Source organism: Neoarius graeffei, chromosome 19, assembly GCF_027579695.1.
Source record: "Neoarius graeffei isolate fNeoGra1 chromosome 19, fNeoGra1.pri, whole genome shotgun sequence".
Taxonomy (NCBI): domain Eukaryota; kingdom Metazoa; phylum Chordata; class Actinopteri; order Siluriformes; family Ariidae; genus Neoarius; species Neoarius graeffei.
The window spans coordinates 37,441,775-37,455,927 of record NC_083587.1 but is presented as its reverse complement, the minus strand read 5'-3'; the positions used below and the strand labels follow the sequence as shown (position 1 = coordinate 37,455,927).

At 40.9% G+C, this 14,153-nt stretch overlaps 1 protein-coding gene across 2 annotated transcripts in view; it reads right to left on the bottom strand.

Annotated features, from left to right (window-relative positions):
• LOC132867239 (uncharacterized) overlaps window positions 1-14,153 on the bottom strand; it is a 47,785-nt gene that overhangs the window by 24,763 nt on the left and 8,869 nt on the right. For both annotated transcript variants that reach the window (XM_060900039.1, XM_060900038.1), the window contains exons 6-8: window positions 13,132-13,401; window positions 3,777-3,862; window positions 3,239-3,345 (exon numbers count right to left, since the gene is read on the bottom strand). In XM_060900039.1, the coding sequence (XP_060756022.1) occupies window positions 3,239-3,345; window positions 3,777-3,862; window positions 13,132-13,401 (463 nt within the window). The remainder of the gene's footprint in view (window positions 1-3,238; window positions 3,346-3,776; window positions 3,863-13,131; window positions 13,402-14,153) is intronic.

Sequence of the window (14,153 nt, the reverse complement as noted above, 5' to 3'; positions counted from 1 at the left end):
TTTGCATTAAAGCCGTGAATGAGGATTCAAAATGGCGGCTCGGCTCGGTTTTCCCTTTTGGGCGCTCTCATTTTCTGTTAGAATTTGGTAAAGAAAAAAACATATACATTATTTACCAGCTTACGGTCGGTCCGTATGGTGAAATACCATGACCTCGACCTTGAATACTGACCTCGGCCCAGACGGCCTCTGTCAATACTTTCAAGACCTCATGGTATTTCACGATACGGACCTCCCAGCTGGTAAATAACATATATTTCTTCTCGCTTTCCGTTACTGCAGTCGGTCTTTCACGTTTCATTTGCACACTCACGTCCTCCATTTTTTTCTCTAGTTTCAAATTTGTCTCCCACAATGCCTTGTGCAAACGGGGAAAGCCCACCACGTGACGCATGACATAGTATCTTGAATTGGGTCATGCTGAAGCAGGCAAAATGTGGCCCTAAATTCATTAATTGTTCTATTATTAAAAAAAAATAATTCAGTAGCTTTCAATTAACAAAAGTAGGTCCACTAAACAAAAATAACTGGTGTCAGGGGAAATTCTTTTCATGACCTACACTTGAAAAATCTGAAAGGCAGTCTAGCTTTAAGGGGACCTTAATGCAAGTTCATATATTAATAGAAAACGTGATTTAATCTAATATCCAAAAATGAGCTCAACAGAGGAAGTGATCATAGTAAAGCTATACACTTTAAACTAAGCATCGTTAAAATGTTGAAACAATTTTATTTATCCCATAGAGACAAACACTACATGTTATACTTTAATATATTCTACATGTTACTGAACTGATGGATGAAGCCATTTTTCTCTTTCAACATCGTGAAATGGAGCAGTTTATGCAGAATCAATTTTTAGCGAGCTACATTTTAAAAATTAGTTCGCCCATCCAAGTTGAAATCTTAATAGGAGATGAGAGTCCTACAAAGTGCTGCTTTATTTAAAAAGCTTTCAAAAAAACATTTTAGAGCCTCAAATCATACTTTCAAATGAATGTTTTCTATTATAATTTTAATATATTGTTTGATGGACAGCTAAGGTCCTCCTAATATTCAGAAAGACTATGAAAAGCTCAGTTGTTCGCTGAAGTTTACTTTGGCTGTCCCTCAGAAGTTATGCTAGCATTAAAGCAGAACTGAAGTCATTTTTAAACTTGCTTTATTTCTTAATTAATGTGTTACTCAATTACGTTTTTGGTTTTAGTAACCTTATATCGTGACTCGTATTGGCAAGTAATTGCAATTAAATATTATACTTATCGGCCTATTCGGTTTTTAGCCATGTTGAATTTAGTTCGTTTGGTCCACGGCAGGCGTCGCTTATCCACGCGATCTTTACGAGACTTTGAAACGTGAAGGGTCAGCCAGGTGTCAGTGCCACCATTTTGAAAACTGTTTCTCAAACGAAATATTGCACAAAAATTAGTTTAAATGATGATTACGGCCTACTTTTTTCAAACTTTCCTGATTGCTATCAAAACAAACAAAACTACCGGCTTGATTACGTCAGCATTCGAAAGAGAGCGCGCGCGTCTTTTGACAACGTTGGCTAGGGCTGCTCGATATTGGAAAAAATCAATATCACGATTTTTTCAGTAAATATCGATATCGCGATTTTTAAAACGATATTTATACACCTTTTTTTAAAGCCCTGATCATCAACACCTGAGGCACCGGGCCACATTTTTATAGTACAGGCCTCATAGGCTACCTGTCAACCCTTCCCGTTGTACCCTGAAACGCCTTTTACTTAAACTATTTACTGTGCAAGCGCGTACTTTGCATAGGTCCTATAGCCTGCACAAGGCTCACGTTCTCCTCACTCAACATTTCCGATCACAGAGGATGGAGCCAGCGCTGGTATTACCAGTGATTACTGCGTAACGTCCACACTGGCTCGTAGCCAGCCAAGGATAAAATCTCTCTCTCACACACACACACACACACACACACTACAACGTAAGCTTGTGTGTTGTTAAGACACCAACATTAAACACGCACAATATAGAGACAAGTCCTTAAGAATTAACATACATGAAAATAGGCTTCTCTTCCTTCATCTTCCAAATGTGGACTCCGCTATCTTTTTGGCATGTCAGCATTGAAATACCATTTGCAGAGATATTTCACTCGCCATTAAGAAAAGTAAAAGCAACACATGATTAGGGCTACATGATTAGCAGGGGGACACCGTTTTAAGCGCACGGAATTTTAAAAACAATGTAATTACATCTGAGTCCGTCTACATCGCGCAATAAACCCGTCCTTAGCAGAACCTACTTCAAAGCATGATGCTAGCTGCAGATGCACAAGTCAAAATCAACTGAACCCAAGTAAACATGCCGCGGCGGGCAACATTAATAACCAAATTGCCTTACCTTAAAACGCTGCCTTGACCACAGGACGACTCGCAATTATTCCACTTAAATCCACACGGTTTAACACCTCTAACACAGCTAGCAAGCTGGATATGTGCTAATATTGTTGTGCTTGTTTTCTTCCGTAGATGCCATTTTTACATTACCCAGTCCCACATCCAAAAATATGACGTAAATATATGTTAATTGTATTATTATAACTATTAGCAAGCAAATCAAACAACATATTAAGAAATCAATATATCAAATCACCCGACACGTATGAAAACAGAAGAACTGATTTTTTACTGTTGCGGAGATATCGCGGGAGTAGAATGGATGACGTATGCAAGGCTACGGTGTGCCTTAGGGGACAGAAGGGTTCGTTTTACCTTACTGTCACGTCAATGTTATTGTTGTTTTATTGCCATTGTAGAAATATTGTGCACGTCCCTTTCGACAAATGACAAAAAATCGTTTCATATCGATATTATGAATTTTGATATCGTTTGACACCAATATCGATATCGTGATAAAAATACGATATATTGCACAGCTCTAACGTTGGCAGATGTTGATCACTTTGATTTCCGCTGTACGTTTTACTTCCGTCCTACGATGTCTCACACAGGTCTCAGCGAATCTCAATTACGGCCATTGCTTTGACATATGGACTGATATATTACATAGCATATTTCAAACACTCATAACTTGCTATAGCAGTGAGAAAATAGCTATCAAAAATGCATTCCTATATTTAATAGAATGAGATAAATAGAATTTTGATAAAAAAAATTTGCCTTCAGTTCTCCTTTAATGTCCCTGTAACTGCTCTGCAGGAGTAGCACATCTGTCATCCCTTTATAACGGTCACTTACCTTTCTGATGAGATTGCTCTTGGCTGTATTTCCCTTCCACTCTCTCTCACTGTAAGCCAAAATGTCAACAGGAGGTGCTAAGCTGCACTTCTCCTCCACTCCAGGGACTGAAAGAAGAGATAACACATGACTGTTAATAAACTGAGCTACGTTACCTAAAACACTCCTTTAAAACACTCAAATTTTTAAGATATTTGACTAACAAGCCATGCAGTAGAGAAACTAGTTCTGTACACTATTTCTTACAGTTCCTTAGAACTTTATTTTATGATTACATATTTCTAACACAGATAAGCAAATCTTCTCCACAAGTTTTTTTTTCTGACTTAAACCAGCAGGCTAGTGGTGACTAAAATACTGACTGGAATGCATTTCTTCAAAACGCCAAAAGGCATGACTATATGCAAGGTCTGACTCAAGACCAAATTTGTGAAGTTTTCAAGCTGTAATTAGAATAAAAGAGGATTCAAGGACACTCTTCTGCTTCCTACAACTTCATGAAGACACTCAATTATGTACATCAAATGACAAATAATACTTATAAACTCCAGGAGTGGCATCAGTTTCATTTCTTTGGCCTGCTTTTGTTCAATCTCATCATCTCCCCGGTAAAGGTCTTCATTGCTGTTTAAAAAACAAAAACAGCAACACAAAACACACAGATGTATATGTGGCAACCTGGGAAACTCTTAAATGGTGAGATTTTCACATTTTGTACGATTTACAGTGCTCAGCGTAAATGAGTACACCCTCTTTGAAAAGTAACATTTTAAACAATATCTCAATGAACACAAACAATTTCCAAAATGTTGACAAGACAAAGTTTAATATAACATCTGTTTAACTTATAATGTGAAAGTAAGGTTAAAAATATCACTAAAAGAGGTCATTGCTGAAGAATGGAAAAAGACTGATGTTGCAAAATGTCGCCAACTTGTTCATTCCATGCCTAGAAGACTTGGTGCTGTCATTAAAAACCATGGAGGCCATACAAAGTACTAGCAGTTTTTGTTGTGGGGTGTACTCATTTTTGCACCACCCTAATTTGAGTAAAACTGAAAAAATGTGTAATCTAAGTTATATTATTAACCTTACTTTCACGTTACAAGTTAAACAGATGTTATATTAAACTTTGTCTCGTCAACATTTTGGAAATTGTTTGTGTTCATTGAGATATTGTTTAAAATGTTACTTTTCAAAGGGGGTGTACTCATTTTCGCTGAGCACTGTATAGACAAATGAGTTAATATTTATGATATATTTATAGTCCTGAAAACTACATTCTTTTGTTAACTAGGTCTTTCCTTTTTGCATATATCTCAACTACAGGTAGGGCTGTGCTCGTTTGCCATCAGTTGCTCACGATATCGTACCATATATATCGCGATATATCGAGTTAAACGATGTCTTTAATGTATTGTAAGCAGAGGGCGCGAATACGTTTGGCGCCAAAATTATTCAATCAATGAGTCTCGAGACGAAGCCATGGAGACATGGGGGACGTAATTAGCGGCTTGCAGCATCTGTAGCAGAGCGCATTGAAACTTAATCTACTGATAACAACATACCAATTGAGCCACTTCCAGTTGATATTATCCAAGCAAACTTCAGATTTGGGTCACCAAATGTCTAAAGATGTTATCTACTTTGTCATTTGTTGTGTTTCAATAACAAAAGTTGGACAATAAAGGCACAAATGACAGAGATATTGGATACTAATTAGACAACAAACAGCCATTACGGCATGCTGTTGCCTTAAGACACTGATTCTGATTGGCTGGCTTATAATACACCAGCCAATCAGAATGAAGGTTTCAAAAAGTAGTTTGGATGAAAAAAAGGCTCATTTCTAGTGCGCATGCCCTGAGTAACTGGAAGCGCCATTTGTAAATAAAAACGTTTTTGGTTGGAACAGGTTGCAAGCATGAATTTCCGTCGATTTCTGGCATGAAACATGCTTTAAATCAAGTGAAAATTGATGATAACCTGCTACAGAACCGGGAGATATGCATGAAATATGTCATATATGGGATTTTCGATTTTCAAGTGAGTGTAAGGATTTATTCCTTTGTAAGGATAAATAATATTGTAAGGATTTATTCTATTTTACTATTTCAGCTAGAAATCTTCTGTGACCTTCTGTCTCAGCTAGACACAGTCGTGATGACATATCACTTGAGACGTAATATTGATATCTTTTTGAACATATTGCCCTTTGCTATCTCTGACCTAAGGAATGGCCCTTTATATCTGTCTGAACATTGCTCATCTCATCTCATTATCTCTAGCCGCTTTATCCTGTTCTACAGGGTCGCAGGCAAGCTGGAGCCTATCCCAGCTGACTACGGGCGAAAGGCGGGGTACACCCTGGACAAGTCGCCAGGTCATCACAGGGCTGACACATAGACACAGACAACCATTCACACTCACATTCACACCTACGGTCAATTTAGAGTCACCAGTTAACCTAACCTGCATGTCTTTGGACTGTGGGGGAAACCGGAGCACCCGGAGGAAACCCACGCGGACACGGGGAGAACATGCAAACTCTGCACAGAAAGGCCCTCGCCGGCCACGGGGCTCGAACCTGGACCTTCTTGCTGTGAGGCGACAGCGCTAACCACTACACCACCGTGCCGTCCTGAACATTAACCCCAAACATATTTACCCTACTTGTGAATGGAAATGCCGAAAAGTTTAACAACGACCTAATGTTGATCTAAAACATTTTAAAACTGATCATGTAGTGGTATTTTTTATTAATCATGTGTAACGGTTATGCTGAAAATTCTAACCTTTAAATATCCTGTATACTCCTATTTCTGACGCGTTTTAGCGAGACGTGGACTTGTCTGGGAAACATGCAATTAGATCAGCAGCGAGCTAACCCGCTCTTTACTTCGACATTTTTTGAATAATTGTCATCCTATTATAAATATAATATTTTGAATAATTGTTCCGTAGCAATATGATCACTACAGTCTCTGTCTCTTTTCTCAGCCAACATTGAGATAAGGGCTCACAAACTGACCCAGTTACAGATAGCAATAATATCAACAAAACAACCATCCATGCAAGCATAGCAGACAAGGACACACAGATATCTGAAGTGTCGAAAGATTTGGGAAATTTTATTTTCGCTAAAACTACAGTCAAGTATCACTTTGATGAGAAAATCATTATTTTTGGCACTTTCTCACACAATAATAAATTTAATATAATTAATATCTCTTTATATTACTAGGTAAAGTCCATATACATAAAGTCAAAATGTCCAAGACAACAAACCCTCTCATTCCCATTATTTTTAATTGAATTAAAAATGTATTTTGAGTATCTGTCACATATCGAATCCAACAAAAAGTGCTTATCAGCTATTCAATTTTATTCAAATTACATTCAGTGAAATTGTTTGTCATTTCAATTTGCCCTGTTTTATATAAACTTATTCATCCGGTTTATGTTAAGCAGTACCCTCTCTCTCTGGATTGATGTCATCCTACAGTCTCTTCTCGAGCAAGGCGTGGTGAGACCGTGTACCAGCTCGTACAATACACCTGTCAATCCAGTACCTAAACCTGATGGTACCTGGCATTTTACGCAGGACTTACGTAAGATTAATGAATTGATTGTCCCTGTTGCACCCATTGTACCTGACGTTTCTTCTGTAATGTCACAGGTTCCTGCCCATCATTGCTGTTTTTCCGTTACTGATCTCTGTTCTGCCTTTTTCACGCACAAGGGGAGACAGTATACTTGGACACATCTGCCTCAAGGTTTCATTGACTCTCCTGCTGTTTTCTCAGCCATAATTCATAACGCACTCTGTGACCTCTCCCTCCCCCAGGGCTCTGTGGTCCTGCAGTACGCAGACGATCTTCTGGTATCTGCTGAGTCACCAGAAATCTGCCAAGACGCTTCCTTATGCCTGCTCCAACATCTGGCGCACAAGGGCTTTAAGGTTTCCAGGACCAAGCTGCAATATTGCATGGACACTAAGTATTTGGGTTTTGAACTTTCACAAGGTTGTCGTAAGCTGTCATCTGATCGGGTGTGGGTGATTCTAGACACAAAACGCCCTGCAACTAAACATGCACTGATGTCTTTTCTGGGTCTCATCAATTACTGCAGATAATGGATCCCTGACTGCTCTTTATATGACAAGATTCTCCGTTCTGCAATCTCTCATCACGATCCACTGCAACACCCTTTGACCTGGACTGACGCTATGGTGGACGCTTATCATTCCCTCAAAAGCGACCTTTGTTCCACCCCTGGGTTTACCTGATTACTCCAAGTCCTTCCACCTCTATGCCTGTGAACACCAAGGCACAGCCTCTGCGGTGTTGGCCCGGGAGCATGGGGGGGGGGATGCGTCCTTGTGCAGTTTTTTTTATCTAAACCATTAGACACTGTTGCTCAAGGCTTACCTGCGTGTCTAAGGGCTGTCTCCGCATGTGCTTTGATGTAGAGCCCTGCACTCCCGCGGGAGTCCCGCGGGACCCGCCGCAAAGCAGTGCGGCGCGGGACAAATTTTGAAAGCTCATTGCGGGCGCGAGTGTACAATGCGGGCGGGAGCGGTGATAAGCTACAGTCCCACTAACTAAAAACGTGTTTAAAATAAAATTTATAAATTATTAATTTATGTCTATCATATATAATTTGTGCTGGATATTTTATTTGGCATTAATAAAAACATTTTAAGATGCCTAAATTTGCAGAGAGAGTCAGATTGCCATTGATCACCCTAACGGGCAATCCTTTGATCACTCTAATGACTCGCCGTTCACACCCAGCCTCCAGTGACCCACACTAAGGCTACGTTTACATTAGACCGTATCTGTCTCGTTTTCTTCACGGATGCACTGTCCGTTTACATTAAACCGCCTGGAAACGGGAATCCGCCAGCGTCCACGTATTCAATCCAGATCGTGTCAGCTCCGGTGCTGTGTAAACATTCAGAATACGCGGATACGCTGTGCTGAGCTCTAGCTGGCGTCTCATTGGACAATGTCACTGTGACATCCACCTTCCTGATTCGCTGGCGTTGGTCATGTGACGCGACTGCTGAAAAATGGCGCGGACTTCCGCCTTGTATCACCTTTCATTAAAGAGTATAAAAGTATGAAAATACTGCAAATACTGATGCAAATACTGCCCATTGTGTAGTTATGATTGTCTTTAGGCTTGCCATCCTTCCACTTGCAAGTGATAAGTGATATGCGCTGGGATCACACACACAGCGGCTCAGTCCCGAATCGTGGCTTGTGCACTTCACTCGCGCGCTCTGTGAGCTGCGCAGGGCCGGAGTGCGCACCCTCCAGAGGGCACTCGCTGTTCAGGGCGGAGTGATTTGGAGCGCAGGATGCCTGCGGAGCAGAGCGTATCCGTGTATTGGCGTTGCTATGTGCACGCAAATCATGTATTGGTGTTGCTGTGTGCACACTAATCGTTTTAAAAACGTTAATCTGATGATCCGCTGATACGGTCTAATGTAAACATGGGCTAACATGATGCCTCAATGACACCTTAGACGAGCTGGTCATCAGAATTCTGATTCTGATCCAGGAGAGGATAAATATCTCTCGTACGTTTCCGATTCCTTTCCTCTTCCGTGTTTGAGATCTCCGATCATGGCAGAAGAGCAGAGCTCCTCTACTGAAGCTCAAAGTTCTTCAAAAGTAAGTGCTGCTTTAAAAAGAGGTACATTTACCGTTAAAAAGTCAAGAGTCCTGAAATCGAACATTTGGAAATCATTCTCACTCGTGTACGACGCGGAGGGAAATCAGCTGCCCTTTGCTTGCTGTGATAAGTGCCAAAAGGTTCTGACATACTAGGATATTCTAGTTAGAAATGCTTTACAAATGTAAACTGGGTTAGCCTAATGTTTTGTATGGCTGAACAATAAATATACCAAATTTCCACTTGGAATTACGTGCTCGCCTGTCTTTTTTTTATTGTTTATTATTATTATTATTATTATTATTAGAGACACTGACGAAGGCAACAGCAGAAACGTTTGTCTCCTTCTGCTGCTAAAAACAACTGAAAAGAAATGTAACTAAAAGAATAAGTTCAAGAGTGCGATCCATCTCTCCTTTCACACTAATTATTCATAGGAGACGCACCACGGGAGAGCGCATACTTAAATGATTAGCCTACTTAAATAATAATAATAATAATAATAATTATTATTATTATTATTAGAGACACTGATGAAGGCAACAGCCGAAATGTTTGTCTCCTTCTGCTGCTAAAAACAACTGAAAAATGTAACTAAAAGAATAAGTTCAAGAGTGCGATCCATCCCTCCTTTCACACTAATTATTCATAGGAGACGCACCACGGGAGAGCGCATACTTAAATGATTAGCCTCCTTAAATAATTATTATTATTAGGTCTACATGTTGCCATTTCAACATTCCGAATTCAGAAACAAGGTAAATAATAACAAACGTGAACGTGAGCTGTAGATATTTATGCTCAAATCCACTCAAATTAGGGGGCGGGGCACCATCACGCTGTGTCAAGACAAGAACTTTCCTGAGAAATAACACGAACGTCTGCATCATGCAGGATTTGCGGGCGGGAGCAGGACAAAATATGGCAGGCGCGGGCGGGAGCGGGACTGAAAATCATAATTCTTTGCAGGAGCGGGACTGCACAATGCAGGCGCGGGCGGAAGCGGGACTGAAAATCATAATTCTTTGCGGGAGCGGGACTGCACAATGCGGGTGCGGGACTGAAAAATCCGACCCGCGCAGACCGCTACTTTGATGGTTTTAGACGCTGAAAAAATTGGTTTTGTCTCACCCACTGATCTTGCACTCGTCACATCAAGTTAAACAGGTGTTGCAAAATTTACAGACCCAACATATGACTGTTTATTCTCTGTTCTACTAATAATCTCAATTCATGCCACATCCTCTTTCGATACTGTAGGTCACGCTCTCGCACGCCTCCTTAATTCTCGGGATGACACTTGGGATGACATTGATATTGTCTGTCTAAAATCGTACATACTACTAGTATCAGGTCTGATCTCTCCTCCAGCCCTCTAGGGATGGGGGAAGTACTCTTTGTTGATGGTTCTTGTTCTAAACCCTCAGACGGTGTATAATATTTATAATTTATAATATTTATAATACCTCTGTGGTTACTCTGTGTGTTCACTGCCTGATATTGTGCATGAGGCATACGCTCTTCCTTTCTCATTTGATTTTTGTCATCTTGATTGTGGACAAATTCCCTAAATGGGTAGAAGCTTTTCCCTGTTCTCGAGAGAACACGAAGGTAGTTACTCGTATTCTGGCAAAAGAAATAATACCTAGTTATAATAATAATACATTTTATTTATAAGCGTCTTTCAAGGTACCCAAGGACACTGAACAGTAAAAAAACAAACAAACAATAAAAGCAGAACAATAAAATAACTATAAAATAATAAGAAATCAATAATAATAATTATTGTTATAGTTATGGGGTTTCAGACGCCATAGACTCAGACAAAGGTACCCCTTTTACCTCGAAAGTCCCACAAAACCTTTGTAAGTATCTCTCACTAAACTGGCGTTTTCACATTCCGTACCACCCTCAATCCTCTGGTATCGTAGAACATACTAATCGAACACTGAAAGACAAACTAACTAAGGCCATGCAGGCCACAGGTTCGAAAAATTGGGTAGACTTATTGCCAGCCACTCTGGCTGAAATTCATATGACACCAAGAAATTATTTTTGGAAGACCTTTCCCTCTCCCCTTGAGGAAGGGAACTCTGGCTCTGGGTACCTCTGATTTGAAAACACATATGGACGAGTATTCTGCAGCCCTTATAGATAAGTTGCATAAAATGTGTACCAAGGTCAATAGTACAATATTATCTCCACCAGCAGCACCCACACACCCCTTTCACGTGGGAGACAAGGTGCTGGTGACACTCTTTAAACAATTTGGACAATTGGGAGAACCTAGATATAGTGGGCCTGCAGACATAGTCGCCATTACTTGTACTGCTGTTTTAACTGATCTTTTTCCACAGTGGATCCATGCCACGCGATTGAAGAAGGCTCCATAACAAAGTTGTGTTACAATGACAAGTTTGCTATTAACGTTTTCTGTGTCCCTATCCAGTCTCTTTTCTCTCTCTCTATCTCTGAGCTCTACACAGATTTGACGTGACATTTGTGCAGCCCTGGCCGACTGAGAATCCTCAGATTACTCCCTGCAAGACGTTGTGAACAAAGAGGGGATCTCACGCCCTGTCTGGGACCAATCATCCTCACTACAACCATGAAAATCCTCATCACGAGCTTCGTGACCACTCTACTGCTGCTCGGGGCAGGGTTAGCCGCTCGAGCTGGACCTCGAGATGACATCCTTTGGCAATTCGCTAACTGGACTGCACGAGCGCACACGAATGAAAGTTATGTCTGTCATCTGATGCCGCCTTCTACTATTATTACACGTCCACCTTTGCCTCTATGCTCTGAAGCTCTGTATTCTTACAGGACTCTGTTCTCACTACTCTGCAGGTCGATATGCCCTCTAATTTCATTTTCCCTCACTGTTTTAGAACAAATTACTCTGAAGGAAGTAGCGTGTATTTGGGACAAATTAAGAGGTTTCGAGTTTCTCTAAGCTCCGGTGAGGTGGGACGAGGGCTGATAGGGCATGCCCGCCCTCTGAGCACCAAAACACATCAAGAAGAGCAAGGATTAACTCAAGCATACATCTAATCCTAATTCTCGATGTAATCCCATATATGATCAGAATACCAGGGTGTGATCCTAGTGATATTAGTATCAAAGAGGGGATTGTAAGGATTTATTCCTTTGTAAGGATAAATAATATTGTAAGGATTTATTCTATTTTACTATTTTAGCTAGAAATCTTTTGTGACCTTCTGTCTCAGCTAGACACAGTACTGTCGTGATGACATATCGCTCGAGACGTAATATTGATATCTTTTTGAACATATTGCCCTTTGCTATCTCTGACCTAAGGAATGGCCTTTTATATCTGTCTGAACATTGCTATCATATCATAAGAACAGGCTGTAAATCTGTACCCTCGCCAAGGTTTCACTCACACACACACACACACACACACACACACACACACACACACACACACATCTGAACATTCCATCAGAACAGTGATGTAATTAAGATGTGACCTGCTCAAGGTTTCACTACAGTCTCTGAAGCATGCAATGATGCGCGCACACACACACACACACACACACACACACCCTCTGCAGTGATGTCATTTCATCCATACAGATAACATACACATATAAAATCCCCTGTATTCTCTTGCCTCATTGGGGGACTTGTGAATAAAGATTGCGAACTTATGGGGTTCCTGTCTTTCTTCGCGACTCACCCCCAGAGCTCTGGGTGACATGGGGGGACTGATCTCGAGATGGTGTAATCGTTCTGGCTGAGGCTGAAGGCAAGAGGTGAAGAAACCTTTCAGTGAGTAAACGATATCGTATCGTACCCCCGAAAATCGTGCATGATCGAGTATCGCGAGCTGTGAGCACAGCCCTAACTACAGGTTACAGCATTTTAAAAGTCCAAGGACAGAACGTATGCATGTAACTGATTTCGTGAAACTCAACACAACAATCCAACAACATGATTAAAACCTGCCATTCACTGTATGAGGACATCAAATTTAGCAAGCAAAGTTTTAGAAATCTTTAGGCAAACTGACTGCATTTAACACCATGTTTGTGTTCTTACACAATATGGTCTATGCAGAAAGATAGCCTAGGCATTGTAAGTTTATAAGAAAATAAAAACTAATACTATAAACTTTAATCTCTGTTCTACTAAAATGAATGAAGCTTAGGAAGCTGAGATGCTTAAGATGATTGAGAGATGCTTACTCTTTGTGCTCATCCTCCTTCTCTGCAATGTTTCCTATGTCACTCACTGGTATCAGTGCAACTTTCATATCACGACCAGTGCTGAAAATAATTTCTCCTTTTCGGGCCTGGTTGCTTTCTGCAATCTCATTTTTGTCTTCTGCTGTTGTCTCATCATTCTCGCTCGCCTGGGGTGCTGGCTCCATTGCTTCCATGCAGTCATGATCCAATGAGAATGCCTCACTTGGACCAGTGACGTTCCTTTCAGGCTCATTTTCATCAACTTGTTCGCTGAAAATGAGACCATTTGGGTGACATTGTACACAAGTAACAATTCTTTCAATTAAAATACACATAGCAAAGTCCATTACACTATTCATTTATCACTGTTGGCCACGGAGTTCTAAATAAAGTTTGGCCCTCGTGAGAGTGCAATAACACATCATAGCCACATGCTGTAATCACTAACTCAATATTAAATCTCCTCTGCAAATACCTCCCCTATGATTACGAGATCATAAAATAAATTACTTTGCCCAGACCTGCTCAACCCATGTGCAATGAAAATACAGCTTTTAAGTGAACTTGTTTTCAAAAGCAAAATAAAGACAGTATAACTTGTCCAGGGGGTGGCACGGTGGTGTAGTGGTTAGCGCTGTCGCCTCACAGCCAGAAGGTCCGGGTTCGAGCCCCGTGGCCGGCGAGGGCCTTTCTGTGCGGACTTTGCATGTTCTCCCCGTGTCCGCGTGGGTTTCCTCCGGGTGCTCCGGTTTCCCCCACAGTCCAAAGACATGCAGGTTAGGTTAACTGGTGACTCTAAATTGACCGTAGGTGTGAATGTGAGTGTGAATGGTTGTCTGTGTCTATGTGTCAGCCCTGTGATGACCTGGCGACTTGTCCAGGGTGTACCCCGCCTTTCGCCCGTAGTCAGCTGGGATAGGCTCCAGCTTGCCTGCGACCCTGTAGAAGGATAAAGCGGCTAGAGATAATGAGATGAGATAACAGGTCTGTTATAGACTTGAGAATTGATGGAGACTTTTATT